Genomic DNA, 17,140 nt, shown 5'->3' with positions numbered 1-17,140 from the left:
TTGGCACAAATCATGCTGCCAGTATGGTCATGTAAGTCATACGACCAATTCCCAAAAGTATCAGAAAGCAACAGGCTACCAAAAAGAAATAAATTTCCATTTCAGTAAAATTCTGTTGAGCCAAAACTCATTATTCAGTCTAAATTATACTTATTATCATTGATTACAAAGTGTCCTGCAACAATAAGGCAATATAGGAAAAAAGGTTACATTCTAGAAATTCTCTTCCATCAAAGTTGGGCATAAAGCAGAGTTAATATTCTGCACTGACATAAATTAGAAAAGTAATCTTTGAATTTATTTATTTTTTAGAGATAGGGTCTCACTCTGTCTCCCAGGCAGGAGTGAAGTGGCACAATCATAGCTCTATGCAACCCTGAACTTCTGGGCTCAAAAGATCCTTCTGTCTCAGTCTCCTGAGTAGTTGAGACTACAAGCGTATGTGCTACCACACTTGGTTAATTTATTTATTATTTTTTGTAGAAATGGGTATCTCGCTATGTATCTCGCTATGTTGCCCAGGCTGGTCTCGAACTCCTGGCCTCAAGCAGTCTTCCCTCCTCCACCTCCCATAGAGCTGAGATTATAGGAGTGAACCACTGTGCCCAGCCTATAATCTTTGAATTTAGAAAGAAGTTATAAAGGACTAAAAGACTTAATCAGAATGACCATATATACTAATATTAGTTCCACGTCCATTAAATTCATTAGTCATCAACAGTAAATGACTTTTGCATTTTTGTCAATTTCCCATCACTACTCTGTATTCAAAGCATAAGGTTGCATTTTTACCTATCATTATCTTTCACAATAAAAATATGATTGTAATGCCATTTTTTTAAATGTGCTAATATCCATCAGTGCCACTGCTAGTAGTACGTATTTGGTCTTAGAAAAATCAGCCCTGTTCTTTCTTATTTTATGTATTTTATTGTGTGAGATGATGTGAGAGGTTTTTGGTTTTGTTTTCTTGTTTATTTGTTTGCTTTTTTTTTTCTCCTTTATAGTTATGTTAGATCAGAAAGGGATAACTGGGGGTTAATTGCTGTTTTTGCTTTTGATTTCGCACCTGTTAGGTCAGAAAAGGGTAACTGGGGATTAATTGCTGTTTTGCTTTTGATTTTGCACCTGTTAAATGAGGACATGGGGCAGGAATGAGAAGTGGAAGGGAAGAGCCCTGTCAGGAGCTTCACTCTCTTCTCCATCTTTTTGCCCAAATGCAACGGTACCATTATGATCTCTGATTATAAACAGCACTTAACATGTAGACAAGATCTGGTGAAAACATTTCCTAGAGAAGGTTATTCTGGGTTAAAATAATAAGCATTTTGCCTTTGTGAGGTGCTGTGGAATCTGAAAGTAATTTTGCAAATTGTGTCATTATCCTTAGCTGATAAATGGTCAATGCTGGGCCCTCCATCCAGGTCTTCTGACTCGATTATTTTGCTCAGACCCAGCATTGCTTTATTACAGGCAAAACTTCTTATCGAAAAGAAACTTGTAGTTATCGGAGTTGACTAGTGCCAGTTCTGCATAAAATGTGTAGAGTATGCCATCATCTCTGGTTGCAGTGCCCTCACTACCCACCCACCACTGCCCCTCACCCACTTCTCTATCACCAGACATCTTCTTTTTGCACAGTGGTAGAGGGCAGGGTTCCAGGAAGTAGAGAGAAGGCATCTTGGAGTAGAAGGAGAAGTCAAGAGCCTTGGGTTCTGTACGAGTCTGCCGCTGACAAGCTGTGCCAACTTTTGCTTATGAACATCTTTTCTAGTTATTAAATTATTCATCTTGAAAATTATATTTAATGTATAGTTGGCATTCTATGACATGACTATATTATCATTTATTTATTTATTTATTTATTTATTTAAGAGACAGAGTCTCACTCTGTCACCCAAGCTGGAGTGCAGTGGCGCGATCTTGGCTCACTGAAACTTCTACCTCCCAGGTTCTAGCAATTCTCCTGCCTCAGCCTCCTGAGTAGCTGGGATTACAGGCGCACACTGCCATGCCTGGCTAATTTTTTTTTCAGTAGAGACGGAGTTTTGCCGTGTTGCCCAGGCTAGTCTCGAACTCCTGAGCTCAGGCAATCCACCTGCCTCAGCCTCCAAAAATGCTAGAATTACAGGCGTGAGCCACCGCGCCCAGCCATCATTTATTTTTACCAATCCTCTGCTACAAGATGTTTAAGTTGCTTTAAGGGTGTTTCACCATTATAAACAATGTCATAAAGATCATTCAGATTCCCTGATCTCTGATTTTTATACCTGTTCTTGCCTGACAGTGTGTCCTTTCTTCCACTTACAGTTAATATGCAAGGTGTCTACATTAAGAGCCTTATGTGGACGACATACAGAAAAGCTAATGGCATTTAAAGCAATATACCCAGACATTGTGCGACTTCATTTTCCTCCATTATACAAGGAGTTGTTCACTTCAGAATTTGAGCCAGCAATGCAAATTGATGGGTAAATGTTATCACCTAAGCACTTCTAGAATGTCTGAAGTACAAACATGAAAAACAAACAAAAAAATTAACCGAGACACTTTATATGGCCCTGCACAGACCTGGAGCGCCACACACTGCACATCTTTTGGTGATCGGGGTCAGGCAAAGGAGGGGAAACAATGAAAACAAATAAAAGTTGAACTTGTTTTTCTCATGCATATGATTTCCATTATGCCTACAGATATGGACCCTTTTTCTGTCTTGACTTCTTGATCGTTGACCTCTGTTTACAACAGAAGGAGGGTACTAAAGTTGGAGGATTTCCTTTTCTTGTAGCTCACTGCCCACAGACTTTCTACAGAGTCAGCAATCTGTCAGTAACAACAGAGAGTCCAGCAATAATCGGTGACTGGTGTGCATAGCGGAGGTTGCGGCATTACTTTGCACAACTGGCTCTTTGTTTCATGAAGGAAGTTTTTATTTTTTCACCGATTATTGCCAGTCCGCAGGATGGCATGAAAAGGGTCCATAGCAGTAGCAACAATAGCATTATAATATATTACAGGGTAAATGGGCATGAAGACTATATATAGCTAAAAGAGATATTGTTTATATATTGTTTTAAGTAATATAAAATGTAGTTACTGGTGTAGCTTTTCCTGTTGAATTGATAAGGCACTTTCATTTTGCACCTTTTTCTTTAAATTAAATGCTAGCGTGTTCACTGTCGTGTCGCATGTGCACCAGAAACACAAGTTTAACTGAGAAGGCTTGGAAGGTACGTCGGGAGGTATTTATGCTGCTGTTTACAAAATTACTTTTAAAAGACTGGCTGGTCATATCTAGAAATCACCACGTTGGATTTTTTTTTTTAAACATGTGAATTTGGAATGAGAAACGGAACTCTCCCTAAATTATACTTTGCTTTTTGTTAAGTTTAAGGATAGATGTGTTTATGCTTCATACAAAGTTGAATGAATGATTGGCGCGGTGGACGTATACCATCATGCTCTTTTTTTGTTTTGTTTTGTTTTTAAAGCTTTTTAAAATGCCACCTCATGGAGGCAAGGGAGGGGAAGCTCATTTTACACAATTCAGTAGTTAAATATGGACTCGGTCTCAACTTGGAATTCTTATGCTTTGAGAACAAATCAATAACCAGAATATTTATTGGAATCTAGCTTTTATTATAAGAAGGACCCAAAGATTATATCTCGAGCAAACGCACACTCCCCATGTGAGGACATGAAGCATTTACTCTGTGAATGTTTAAATGTTCTTGGTATAATCTAGGAACCCTGTGAGTTTATCTCAAAGTGAACTGATTCTAGATTTGTTGTCAATAGATGCTATATGTTGCTCTTCATATTTGAAAAACGATGGATAGGAGGGTGAGGGAAGCATACAACATTGAACCAGTTTCTCTTATTTAAATATTAAATACTTTAAGCCTTTAAAGTGAAGTTGATGCTAGCTGCAAACATTTACTCTTGTATTTATCTTCACTAGGAAACTGTGGACTGTAATTTATTTTATTAAATATTTAGAAGATTATTTGGCTTGTGTGTTCAGGTGAGAAATACTGAGTTGTTTTTGTTTAATTTCATGGTTTTTTTTTTTTTTTTAATAATCCCTAGTAGGGGAAGGGGAAAGGAACAGCCTGATAAACAGGTGTGCATATTTTAAAAACAAGTGACCTTTTGGGAATGTAGGCATTTAGACGATGATTTTAGTCGCACTAGGGGTGGGATTCAAACTACTGGTCAAAGACCATTTTGTACAGAAAAGGGAACATCTCCGATGGGTGTTAAGGTAGGAGTTTCCACACAGCCCTTTATGTCTGAGAAATAGTCTCCTCTGCCATTGGGGTCCCTGTGGAATCTTCTACAGGAACTGCAGCTCTTCACGTCATGCTGGGTTACCAGCATGGGCTTCCCAGAGCACTTCACTCTGTTTCTAACTCCACTGACTTTTCTGACTTGTTTCCTGAGGGACTTGGAAAAGGGGAAGGTATTATTCACACAGATGTGTGTATGAAGCCTAAATAACATCCAACTTTTTTTTCAAAAACATAGTAAGAGTTTAACCATAAATAGAAGATAAGAGTAATATTCCTTTAAATTTATTACAGGCATGTAAAATTTTATGTGTTTATAGAGAGATGCTAACTGTCAGCATATAGTATTTATATTGGGGCAAGAAGGGTTAAACCAAATCTTTAATTTAAGTAAGCATAGTTCCTTTAAAGATCAATAGTATTTATACTCTAAAAAGAGTACCAAGCTTAGTTCAGTTATTTATTCATCCATTTTTTTTTTTCTATTATTTCTCCTTTGAGGGGAAATGGTGTTTTGTTTTTGTTTGAGTTTTGTTTTTTTGGTTTTTTGGTTTTGGTTTTGTTTTGTTGTCATTCAGATTCACTAAATTTGGGGATGGTTTTATTAAAGTATATTAACTTCTTTTTAACCAAAGCTTTCTGAATATGACCAGCCTCAGGTGCTAGCGCATTAAAGAGCAACTAAACCTAATTCCAGTGTCCATTTGTGAAATAATAAAAGCTAATTAAATTTCTCTAAGGGTGAGAGAGAACATAATGTTGAACTTAAAAGAAATTCCTTTTCCCAGAAAGGATTCTGCATGTAGCTACAAACAAACAAACTCATGCTCTAACCTCGGTAATAGTCATGCCATGGTGACATTGCTTTTATGGTAAACCAAGATAGGTAATACGATGCTTCTTCCCAGGTGTTTCTGAAAGGAAAGCAGGGGTGGAGCTTAAGAGCCCAGTCCACTGATTGACATAGTGGAATGGAATAGTAGACAGAGACATGCTCCGTGAAACAAGAAAACAACTGACTACTCTTTGGATCGATGGATCGAAGTTGGGATCTGATGTTAAACAATAAATTCAGTTTAAAAAAAAAAATATGGAGCTCAGAAAAGGATGTGAAAAACTTTGTATTTTCCTTTCTTCATTATTATAAAAACACCTATGTGACCTATAAAATACATGGGTGATATCAGAACAATTATCCTAAATAGTTCTTATAATTAAAGTTTCCTAAATTTCAATCTCCAATATTTTAAGGATTAGAACCACATCAGTGTCAGCCCCGCTGCTATAATGCCTTTATACAATTTTTTTTACATAAGGCAAATAAGGCTTTTGTACAAAGCCTGAATACCTTCTGTTCCACTGGTGTCCAAATGGTTATTATATTGTGAAAAACCTGGCCTTGGTCACAATGCAAACAAAAGTACAGATGAAAGTGCTTTTTGGACAGTTTGCAAATTGTGTTAAAGCTATGGATTTTTTTAAAAGTGTTCAGCATCTTAATTTGTATTAAAGCTATGGATTTTTTTTAAAGTCTTCAGCATCCTAATTCACCCTTTCTAACTTAAGAAAAACGTGACTTAAGACACTGCTTCTAAGTTTGGTTGTTCTTTATAGTGTGGATACCCAGTTATCTGTGAGCATATGGGGGTGGGCTGAGAGTCAGGTGAGGAAGGAGTGTGAGTGTGTGTGTGTGTGTGTGTGTGTGTGTGTGTGTGTGATTTGCATGTGTATGATGTGTGTGCGTTGGACCGCTTCTAGGCTACTAAGTGTCAATGGAAAAGAAAATGTATTCAAAATACTTAAATCAAAACTAGAAGATGGGGAAAAAAAAAGATTTATTCTATACAAAGCCTTGTCTGGACCACTTTAGAGAGACTTCTATTTTTTTAACCCTTCTATAAATATTTGATGGCACTTGAAATATTCCTGCAATAAAATGTGATTTGTGTAAAGAAAAAAAGATTTTGTAATGTGAAACAAAGAAAGAAAGTAATGTAATTTTCTAAAAAAAAAAATACAAACAAACAAACTTTGTATTATTTTCTTGATGGAATTTGTCTATCTGTCTTTGGAAAACTTTTTATTTCATTGAATGTGCCATAGTAGAAATGTGTGTTTTTAGTTTTAGACTAAGGAATAGCTAGCTGTTGTATTCCGACATTCCAAAATGCAAAACCTAGTAGTATCTTTCATGAAAAGGTTTAAGTAGTATGTAAGCTTCTCTCATTGTTGCTTTTTTGCACATGTTCTTCATTCCTCTCTAGTGCAATATGTACATAGAGCACTTGCGGGTGTACCTTGATCCCTCAGGGAAAAATACATATTTGTACAGTTTTTTGGGGTTTTTTTGTTTTTTGGGTTTTTTTTGTTTTGTTTCGCCTTTTGTTTTTGGCTAAGGAATGTCGATCGAATCACTTCTTATTGTTGAGGGGCAGCCAGATAATAATCCTAAAGCCACTGTTTCAAACATTGATTGTTTAAATCATATGTCCTTCCAATGCTATTATTTTAAGATAATAATAAAAAGTTATTTTCTGACAGTTCTTTGTGCTGATTGGTGAAAAACAAGGGTAAATAAGCACCTTATAATTGACTTACTGTGAATGACAATCCATCTTGATATCAACGATAGAAGCCCTATCATTTTGGAGTTGGGGTTAAGAGTCAGAAACAATGTGCTCAGGGATCTCCTAAAACTCTTAAAACAGGGTGGCCAGTACTACTGGGACAAATTGTGTTTTTTATTATTAATAATAATGATAATAATACTATCCCTCCAAGGCACAAGTGAACTATATAGAACTGCGTGTGTGTAAACTCTTTACTCTCGTCTCATTTTGTTGAGTTCAGAACTTGATGTGCTCTTCAGTCTTGTGTTTCAAAACATTGAATAACTTCCAAAGCAAAGTTATGCCAGTGTGTTCAAAAGATAAATTAATAGATAATGTACCAGCAAAGAGCATCATTCAAAGTATAGTCCTTGCATATTCCAGTTACCATTTCTCTAATAATTAAAATATTCATGATAAATATATATATAGCATATGTTAAAATCTATTTCAAATTCTACATATTAAGGATGAAAATTTTTAAAACCAGTAATAAGAGGAGAGACCTGCCTATCAGTATAGTGATATAGGTAAAAGATAAACTACAAAATACCAGCAATTAACTATTGTTTTCATGTGTTCTCCTCTAGAAGCAAACCAAAAATTCCTTCATGGAAAACAATTCTTACTTCTACATGTGTAGTTTATATCTGATGCATTACAAGAGCTAATGTTTAAAGACAAAACAAAACCTGCCTGTATGACAGCAGCACCTCGAGCCAACATTTAGTGTTACATGTTATATTTTTTTGTTATCATATTCCACATATTACTTTCCATAAAGTCAAAGAAGTTCAGTGTAATTGTTGGCTCTGATTCTTCCATCTTGGGATACACATTCACAAGAAGATTTATATATTTTCTTACTATGACAGAGGAACGTAATCTGGGAAAACTTCCCATGTCTATAAGATGAAAAGGATACCTTTACCATGTTGTTTTTGATAATAAAGAATATGGAAACCGGTAGAAATCTCTCCTCTCTGTGTGTATTTGTATATGTGTGTATACACACACACGTTATTGACATTTTTACATAACATGTGATTGCCTCTTCTTATAAAGTTATGATATAGAACCCCATGAAAACTACTTTATAATATAGATCAAGTAATGTGCCCAGAAATGCAATTGCAACAGTAAATCTTGATCTATTGGTAATAGTCTATGATACAGGTCTTCTATTCTGTACCTAAATATAATATTAGTAAAGAGGTTCAATCAGATTTTATTATAGAGACCTTCCTCTTGCTATTTATTTTTAAGAGATGAGAAGACTGACTAGCAATGTCTCCACAGTGCAATTGGTTTCACTTCTGGATCTGTCTGTCTGTCTGTGTAGGTGAGATCAGTGTTGTCAGGCTCTCAGAATAATTTTTAAAAGAATCCAGAAGCCTGACTTCATACCAAGTAGCCATCCTAGATGGGCAGGGGGGATCTCCACGTTCAACCAAACCCTCAGAACTTAGAGCAATAAATACATTCAGTCATTTATGTATAAATGAATGACAGAATATTCAATCCAAATAGAAACAACCTTTTTTCAGTGATGCAACATAACATGGAGTCTTATATTGAGAAAGTGAATATGAATATTTTAAATAGATGCCTAGAAAATCTGTGTTTGCTGTTTACATTTAGTGTACTTTGCCACATTAGCAGTACCACACTTCTTTTTCTTTCATCCTTCTAAGAACTAATGAAAGATAACTTGCTATTAGCTTTGACATGCTGCACATGCCATTATGTTGTTCTCTAAGAACAACTAAATTCTCTCCAGTGTTCATGTGTGATTCCTTTTTCATCATTATTACTTTAATGTGGATGAATACTATTTCTAGGAACTTGTCACTGAACAGATTGCATATGTAAATGCAGATAATTCTTCAGCAATATAGTGAAAATGATTTCACAAAAAAAAAAAAAATTCCATATGTACTGTATACATCTTCCTGAATCCAAAATTCTCTTGTTATCCACACAGTCTGAAATCTCATATTAAACAGTGGTAAATTTTTAAACATTAGGACATTAGCTGGCTGCTTCTATAAATGTACCTGTATTGTCTGCCTGCTCCTTTTGTGGAGATGTGTTTTTGTATTGGATGTTTGGGCCAATGGGAGGCTTCAAGCTACAACATATTTTCCCAGTTTAAATAATATTTAACATATGACAAACCCCAGACAAGGCTTTTAATATGTATAAAGAACTGCAGTGTTAGGTGGTTTATTTGCAAACCGTTTTCAATGTTGTCCATTTTTATGGCACCTTTAACAATATTCTTGTTTCCAAAGTACAAAAAAAATAGGTTAAATAATCTAGCCATAACTGAATGTCAAGCAATAAAACAAATGACTTTTGTGCATAGACTTAAAAAATACAAATTTTAGACATCTGCATGTAAATGCAATCTCTTGTTTACTGCTTTCTTCAACTTGAGCAATCGATTCCTTATTTACTATTAACTTAAGAACTTGTAATGGCCTGTAAACATTTTCTCTCTTACTCTTCTTTCAAATTTACCTGTCCCTGCTTTTGAGTCATAATATTTAATGTTGTTCTGCACATCTCTATACAGTTAACTTTTTGGCTTTCATTCTGTATAGATAAGAAAATGTTATATTATAAACAGCCTACTCAGTGCAAATATTTATCTGTTTATCAAATCCACAATATGCTGTATAATACCAGTTTTACTATATAATCTATTTTAGACATAGCTGTTTAGAACTAGAGTGTGCTATTTTTGTGTTTTTCTGATGTGTGGTGCTAGACAAGTTACTTTTGTGAACAAAAAATATCCCTTTTATTCCTAGACAATACCACCTTTGGGTCTTGTTAATTTCACTGAGTATAACTATATATTTGTATATATATACATATATATATATATCTACCTATGCCCAACTGGCAGCTGTATCAGAGTGCTGGATTTGGGACATGCTTTTCTCTTTAAATACATAATATCGTTATATAAATTATTCTAGAGTGTATTTAATTAGGATAAAATTACTTCCTTAGTATGGATATTTGACATCTATAGGGTGAATTTGTTTATAAATATGGCTATATGGAAACTTATTGGCATTTACTTTATGTTTGCTACTTGGCTTTATAGCATATCTCCTAAGCTGAAAAATAATTTGCCAGGCCTTCAAGATCCTAAAGAAACTTGTTTAATGGAGTAATATACTTTTTTTTCTTATTAAGGAATTATATTATGGGCACCTAACAGAGTTGTATTCTTAGCTCCTATTATAGATAATAGGCATTTATATAAAATATCCTAGATGGCTTGATGGCAGAATAAACCTTTCCCCTCCTACCTGAGTCATGAGAAGGATGGAGACGTCCTCTGCCAGAACATGGGCCATAAAGCAAATTCGACACGGGATGTTCTGTTTCAATATAACCTCAACCAGTTCCATGAACTGAGTGAAGGACCTTCATTTTTAAAGTTATTTAATAATGAGCTTAATTAAGCCTTTCTACGCATTCTCCCAAGATCTATTGGCATTATTAAAAAGCAAAGTTTATCAAATATCTAACTAAGGATGTAGTTAACCTTATTAAATATTGATTAGAATTGTTCTGTAATATTACTGAATTTGTAAGATCTTTAGCAAAGATTTTTGAGCAATTTATAAATGTAGAGCAAATGTTTCTGTTTACTGCACTTTTTGTAATTGAAGGTGATAAATTCTCAAGCCATGATTATTGGCTTCCATGCACTGCATATTTACCCACAATTCTAGACATTTTCCATTTTTGTGGAACAGTTGCTGTTACCTTAACTATAAATGCAATTGTGTGGTTAATGAGAGCTAATGCTAGTAGTTAACCTTTTAAAGTGGATTGGCTACAGTTGAGGGAGAAATCTCTTTTAATATAAATCACATCATTCCTTAACTGCCTCGCTTGGAAAGAGATTGAAACCTTTTTTTTTTTTAAAGCACCATTTAGCATCCTAAGCTTCCTGAGGGTAGAGATTGTATGTATCTCTTTGCGTCTGCACAATGGCTAGCACAGGTCAGCATTTGACAATTGTTAAATGATAACAAGTGTGCCCCAATTAAAACTTTTTTCCTGGGTTGTTTTGTGAAATTTATAAAGTAAGCCAAGCCTTATGGTTAACATTCTCTTCTACAACCAAGTATTAAAGCCACATTTAAAAAGACCACATGAAATGCTGATTCTAATTGTGTGTAGGTCTTGAGGATGAAGCACACAAATTTCACAAACCTCTGTGTGAGTAAACAAACTCAGCCTTCTGTAAATATACATGCAAGTTTGGAAACAGTAATACTGTACCTATGAATATATGGTCTGTTTTGTGTACAGTATGTAAAAACTCCTTTTCTGCCACACTAAAAATGCAAGCCATTTATGGGAATCCTAAAACTAGTACTGAACTAAAACTTTGCTAATGATCTTTATTAGAGGATCATCCAACTTTCCACTTACCTTGGGTTTTCTTTTCAATTCACTCTTACAGTAGTCTGCTTATTTCCAGCTGTTTATTTTATTGAGTCCTGAATTTAAAAAAAAAAAATATTTTGATTCGTTTTGTAAATACAAGCTGTACAAAAAAGAGAGATTTAATGTTGTCTTTTAAATACTCCAATTTTCATTCTAATATGAATGTTGTTATATTGTACTTAGAAACTGTACCTTTAATATTACATTACCTTTATTAAAAGTGCATTGAACACATCAATTTTAGATGTGCTTTATGTACTGTTATCCTATAATAAAACTTCAGCTTCTAATGGAACATTTGCCTTTTCTTCTTTTTTCTTGGTTATTGAATTGGGCTGTACATAGTTTCCTAGCTTACATGTTGCCTCTAGTGAAGGGTCTAGGAGAGACTCGGTAAGATCCACAGACTAGCAGCACGGCATCTCCTGCGACTTTGTTGGAACTGCAGAATCCCAAGCACGCCCCCAGACCTACTAAATCAATCTGCATTTTTATAGGATCCCAGGTGATCTGTATGCACATTACAGTGTGGGAAGCACTGGTGTATAGTACAGCACTTTTTTTTGGTTTGTGACGGAGTTTCTCTTTTGTTGCCCAGACTGGAGTGCAATGGCGTGATCTCGGCTCACTGCAACCTCCACCTCCCAGGTTCAAGCAATTCTCCTGCCTCATCCTCCCAAGTAGCTGGGATTACAGACTTGCACCAACACACCTGGCTAATTTTGTATTTTTAGTAGAGACTAGGTTTCTCCATTTTGAGGCTGGTCTCTAACTCCTGACCTCAGGTGATCCACCCACCTCGGCCTCCCAAAGTGCTGGGATTACAGGCGTGAGCCACCATTCCCGGCTTTTTTTTCTTTTTTTTAAGACGGAGTCTCACTCTGTCGCCAGGCTGGAGTGCAGTGGCACGATCTTGGCTCACTGTAACCTCTGCCTTCCAGGTCCAAGCGATTCTCCTGCCTCAGCCTCTCGAGTAGCTGGGACTACAGATGTGTGCCACCACACCCGGCTAAGTTTTGTATTTTTAGTAGAGACAGGGTTTCACCACGTTGGTCAGGCTGGTCTCGAACTCATGATCCACCTACCTCGGCCTTCCAAAGTGCTGGGATCACAGGCGTGAGCCACTGTGCCTGGCCAGTGTAGCACTTCTTAAAAAATTATTGGCCGGGGACTTTTTAAAAAAATATTGGGTGGGCGCGGTGGCTCACGCCTGTAATCCTAGCACTTTGGGAGGCCAAGATGGGCAAATCACGAGGTCAGGAGTTAGAGACCAGCCTGACCAACATGGTGAAACCCTGTCTCTAGTAAAAATGCAAAATTTAGCCAGGCTGGTGGCACGCGCCTGTAGTCACAGCTGCTCGGCAGGCTGAGGCAGAAGAATCACTTGGACCTGGGAGGCAGAGGTGGCAGTGAACCAAGATCGCACCACAGCACTCCAGCCTGGCGACAGAGCAAGACTCCACCTCAAAAAAATAAATAAATAAAAATTATTTGCTGCCATTTTGCAGGGAAAATATGTTGAAAAGGATCAAGCAACGCTTTTGATCAGAGAAGGCAAAGAAAGAAGTATTAACATGTGAGATAACACCCACTGATCAACAGTCACTCTTGGAAACGCAGAATTGAGAATTCTGAAGTTGCTTATCTCAAAGGAAAAGGGTGACATGACTGATCAGTCCTATCTTCCCTGAGTGCAGGAGAGAAATCCTGAATGCATAGTATATTTTGTCATCGTTGCTTTAGAAATCATTAAAATTGAATTGCAAAAATGTTGCCAAAGACTTGATTATTAGAGTCTCTGACTACCTGCAGTGTCATTGCCCCACTCCCACCCCTTCTTTTGAGTAAATTACTTAGGGGTGAACCATAAATTTAGCATCAGCTAAGTATTACACCATTTTAACGGTGCAAAAACCTCGTCATCGATTACTTTCAAAGTAATATCAAGGACATTCAAATTATAAAATACTCTGAAGTCAAAATAAAGGCAACTGAGCTGGCACTTTCCTCCACATATCATAATGCCTAAGCATCCCCTACACTCAGTAGCATTCAATAAATATCTGAATTATTCCCCAAAGTTGCTGCAAGTAGTAAACAATCCCTAATCCTGCTTTTGTGTTTAACTAAGCAAAAACAGAATGAAATATTATGCTTGTGAAACCTTTGTAGCCCATCAAATTCTACATAATTATAAACACTACACTTTACTGTGTGCAGAAATTGAGTTAATGAAAACAGAGTTTAAAATATGAAATCTGTCACCTCTAGATCTCTGCCCAAACTCATGCCTAAACTCCTTTTGCTAAAAATGATTTACAGCCACCTCTTTATCCTGGATTAGCTTGCTCAGTTTCAAAAAGGGTACTTAAATGGGAATATAGAACAGACTTCTTAAAATTCTGTTTCTGATGATCTCACAGGAAAAGCAGAAAGACAACAAGTGTCAGGTTATTAATAAAGTCTAGGAAAGAAAGCAAAAGTAATAACCATAGTCTGGTCGGTAAGAATGTCTTAGTTGCCACTGTTACTACTAAAGTTTTCTTCATGAGGCAAGAGGAAGCAAGGGGCAAGTCTAGCCCCTCAAAAGCGGACTTCACATCTAATGTGCATTTGTACCAAATGGGCAGGTGCAGAGGCCTCAGCTTCTCCTAACAGGCCTGTGAAAACACCGAGTCACATGCATGATGGTAGGGAAGATAGCTGCTGCTGTGCTGAGATGCAACTAAGCACCTTGGCTTTCCCTTTTGAAGAAGAAACTGAAGATAGGGCCCAGTGGTGTTCAAAACCATGGTCCAAAACAGGTTACTAATGTCATATAAGTCATCAGAGACAGGAAGAAAAAAAGATATTTCCATGCTTAAGGTATTTCCGGAACTTGATAGTGAGAAGGGAATGTTTGCTCAAGAGAACCCCCCTGGATTCCATCAGAATCACAGTGATGGCTCCCCTACTGCTTCTACTCCCCACTCCCAGCTTTTGAAGCAAGGCTGGACTCCCAACGGTGGCAGAAGCCTTACTCTAGGAGATTAACAGGAGCCCTCTCCTTTCACTGTGCCACCAGTTGTGAGCTGAAGAAAACTCCTGGTTTCTTTCTAATGTCATTTATCTCTCATGTTGGAAAGAGAGAAACCAGTCTTTCTGAACTTAATTTGATTCTAGATTTTTTTCTCCTTGGGAGGGGAAAATGTCAACTCCAGTATAATATAGTCATCTATCAGTAATCCATTTGTTATTTACCTACTTGATAGACTTCTCAAACAATATTTTTAATTCCAGTATAACTTCCCTTTTGTGGGGAAGAAACTACATCATCTATCAATGGTTCTTTGCTTGAAGAACAAAAATTAGTATTAGCCTTGCCTAAAATCTATTATAATGACTTCCTAACAAGCCCCATACCTACCCCTTCTACCATTCTCTCTCCACCCCTCTGATAAAACACACACTGCATTCTAAAGACAAACACAATTTTTAAATTATTCTACTTGGAATTATCTCTGTTATCAACTTCTCTCTGTAGGACACTTACATGCTTTGAAAGACTATCTTTCAAGTGAACAATGATTTCTGGGATTTTTTTCAGCCCAGGGGCCACATAATACAGAACGTATCTAAATATATTTTAGAAAATATTATCTTCTGAGTAGAAAAAAATCAAACACTTTAGCCATCCTGTTCTTACACAGCATATCCTGGGCCAGAGTATTTTGCTGGTTTTCGGCATTAATGATGATTCCCTCCCCACTTGAAATGCCATTTATTGCTGAAAGGCCTGACTTAACAAACTGCAGTTAGCAACAGTATTTTCCCCAAAAGTTTCTGAATCAATTACCAAATTGAAACCTTCTTGCTAGAGGGCTGTATCTGGATTTTCATTTTGAAAATACCTTATGGATGATTGTAAATTCATGAGGCAATTCCCTGAGTGAAGCAGTTACCAAGCTGTAAACTATTCCAAGGCCAAGTTTACCCCATATCAAGCAAAGGAAGTTCATTAGCTGAGGGAGGAAAAATGACTTATTACTGATTTAAAAAAAAAAAAAAAGATGATCTTGCACATTTATCTATCTTGATTTGGTCCCCAAGAAGAAATGAACACCTAGTAACAACTATGATAACTTCACTTAGTCAATGTTTGCAGTTTTCAGAGTTCTTTGTCAAATTATGGTCCAATTAAACATTTTATAAACTCAAACAAGTACATACTCATAAACTCTTTCAAAATTAAATTGGCTTCTCATTCAACTTCTGGGTTTGTTTGTTCCCCAGTTTACCAGAAATTGAAAACCACATCTTTCTTCTGCTTAAAAATCCACAGAATAAAATGGTGCAATTGCTGTGGGAAACAATCTGACAGTTTTCTGAAAAGTTAAACATAGGCTGGGCCTGGTGGCTCACACCTGTAATCTCAGCACTTTGGGAGGCCGAGGGGAGGATCACCCGAGGCCAGGAGTTTGAAACCAGCCTCAGCAACATAGAAAAAAAAGTTAAACATAAATTTACCATACAACAATTCCACTCCTGATTATCTACTCAAGGGAAATAAAAATGCAAAGTTCACACAAAGACTTGTACACATAAAATGTTCACATAAATGTTGCCCTCAGCAACATTATTCAGAAAAGCCAAAAAGTGGAAACCATCTAAATGTTCATCAAATGTTGAATGGATTTAAAAAAATGGGCATATCCATAAATGAGCTGCTACTGAGCAACAGAAAGGAATAAATACTGATACATGCTACAACATGGATGATCCTTAAAACATTACGCTAAGAATGCAGACACAAAAGACAACATATTGTATGATTTCATTAAATGAAATGTCCAGAAAAGGCAAACCTATAGAGACAAAGTAGATTAATAGTTGCCTGGGGCTGGAAAGAGGCACTGATTACAAATGGGCACACAGGATTTGGGGGTTAATGGAAATGTTCCAAAACTTTATCATGTTGATGGTTGTGAAACTTCATACATTTACTAAAAGTCACCTAATGGTACAACTAAAATGAATGAATTTTGTGATATGTAGCTTATAACTCAAGCTATTTAAAACACACATAAACATATACACACACAGATTCCCCATAATGCAGAAAATAAAGTACAAAATCTCTAGCATGGCAATGAAGACCCTGTCTAGTCTGCTTCACCATTTCCGGTCCAACAACCTTCATTTCCCCAACACAGCGATGCAACAGTTTTTCCTCTTCCCCAGAATATGTGGAGCTGTTCACACTTCTGTGCTTTTCCCCACACCTTCTTTTCCTCTTCCCCAGAACATGTGGAGCTGTTCACACTTCTGTGCTTTTTTTTTCACACCTTAAAACCCACAGCCCCTTTGCTACCCAGTGAACTCCTATTCATCCGTCAAGACCCAAAGTAAATTAAACTCTGAAGTAATCTCTAAATTGTCTCCATCAGAATGAATTTCTTACTCCTCATTTGTGGTCCCATGGAATCCGGCCACCGCACTCCAGCCTGGGTGACAGAGCGAGACTCCGTCTCAAAAAAAAAAAAAAAAAAAAAAAAAAAAAAGAAGAAGAATCTTCTATATATAAGTATATCATTTCCTTTTTTTTTTTTTTTTTTTCCTTTTTTTGAGATTGATTTCGCTCTTGTTGCCCAGGCTGGAGTGCAATGGCATGATCTTGGCTAAGTGCAACCTACGCCTCCCAGGTTCAAGTGATTCTCCTGCCTCAGCCTCCCAAGTATCTGGGATTACAGGCCTGCGCCACCACGTCAGGCTAATTTTGTATTT

General features: G+C 36.6%; 1 protein-coding gene and 1 long non-coding RNA gene across 10 annotated transcripts in view; one reads left to right on the top strand and one right to left on the bottom strand.

Moving 5' to 3' along the window:
* RORA (RAR related orphan receptor A) overlaps positions 1–11,672 on the top strand; it is a 771,401-nt gene extending 759,729 nt beyond the window's left edge. For 2 of the 4 annotated variants that reach the window (XM_045397281.2, XM_015452893.3), the window contains one exon: positions 2,311–11,672. In XM_045397281.2, the coding sequence (XP_045253216.1) occupies positions 2,311–2,475 (165 nt within the window). In that variant the 3' untranslated portion in view covers positions 2,476–11,672. The remainder of the gene's footprint in view (positions 1–2,310) is intronic. The other 2 variants (XM_045397280.3, XM_073995943.1) reach the window with 1 other exon arrangement.
* The window catches only part of LOC102141878 (uncharacterized), an 81,931-nt gene that overhangs the window by 60,047 nt on the left and 4,744 nt on the right, over positions 1–17,140 (bottom strand). For all 6 annotated transcript variants that reach the window (XR_012415018.1, XR_012415016.1, XR_006699816.2 and 3 more), the window contains exon 2: positions 11,363–11,430. This is a non-coding gene — a long non-coding RNA (uncharacterized lncRNA). The remainder of the gene's footprint in view (positions 1–11,362; positions 11,431–17,140) is intronic.

This window comes from Macaca fascicularis, chromosome 7, assembly GCF_037993035.2.
Source record: "Macaca fascicularis isolate 582-1 chromosome 7, T2T-MFA8v1.1".
In the NCBI taxonomy this organism is placed as follows: Eukaryota; Metazoa; Chordata; class Mammalia; order Primates; family Cercopithecidae; genus Macaca; species Macaca fascicularis.
This window is presented reverse-complemented; position numbering and strand designations above follow the sequence as displayed.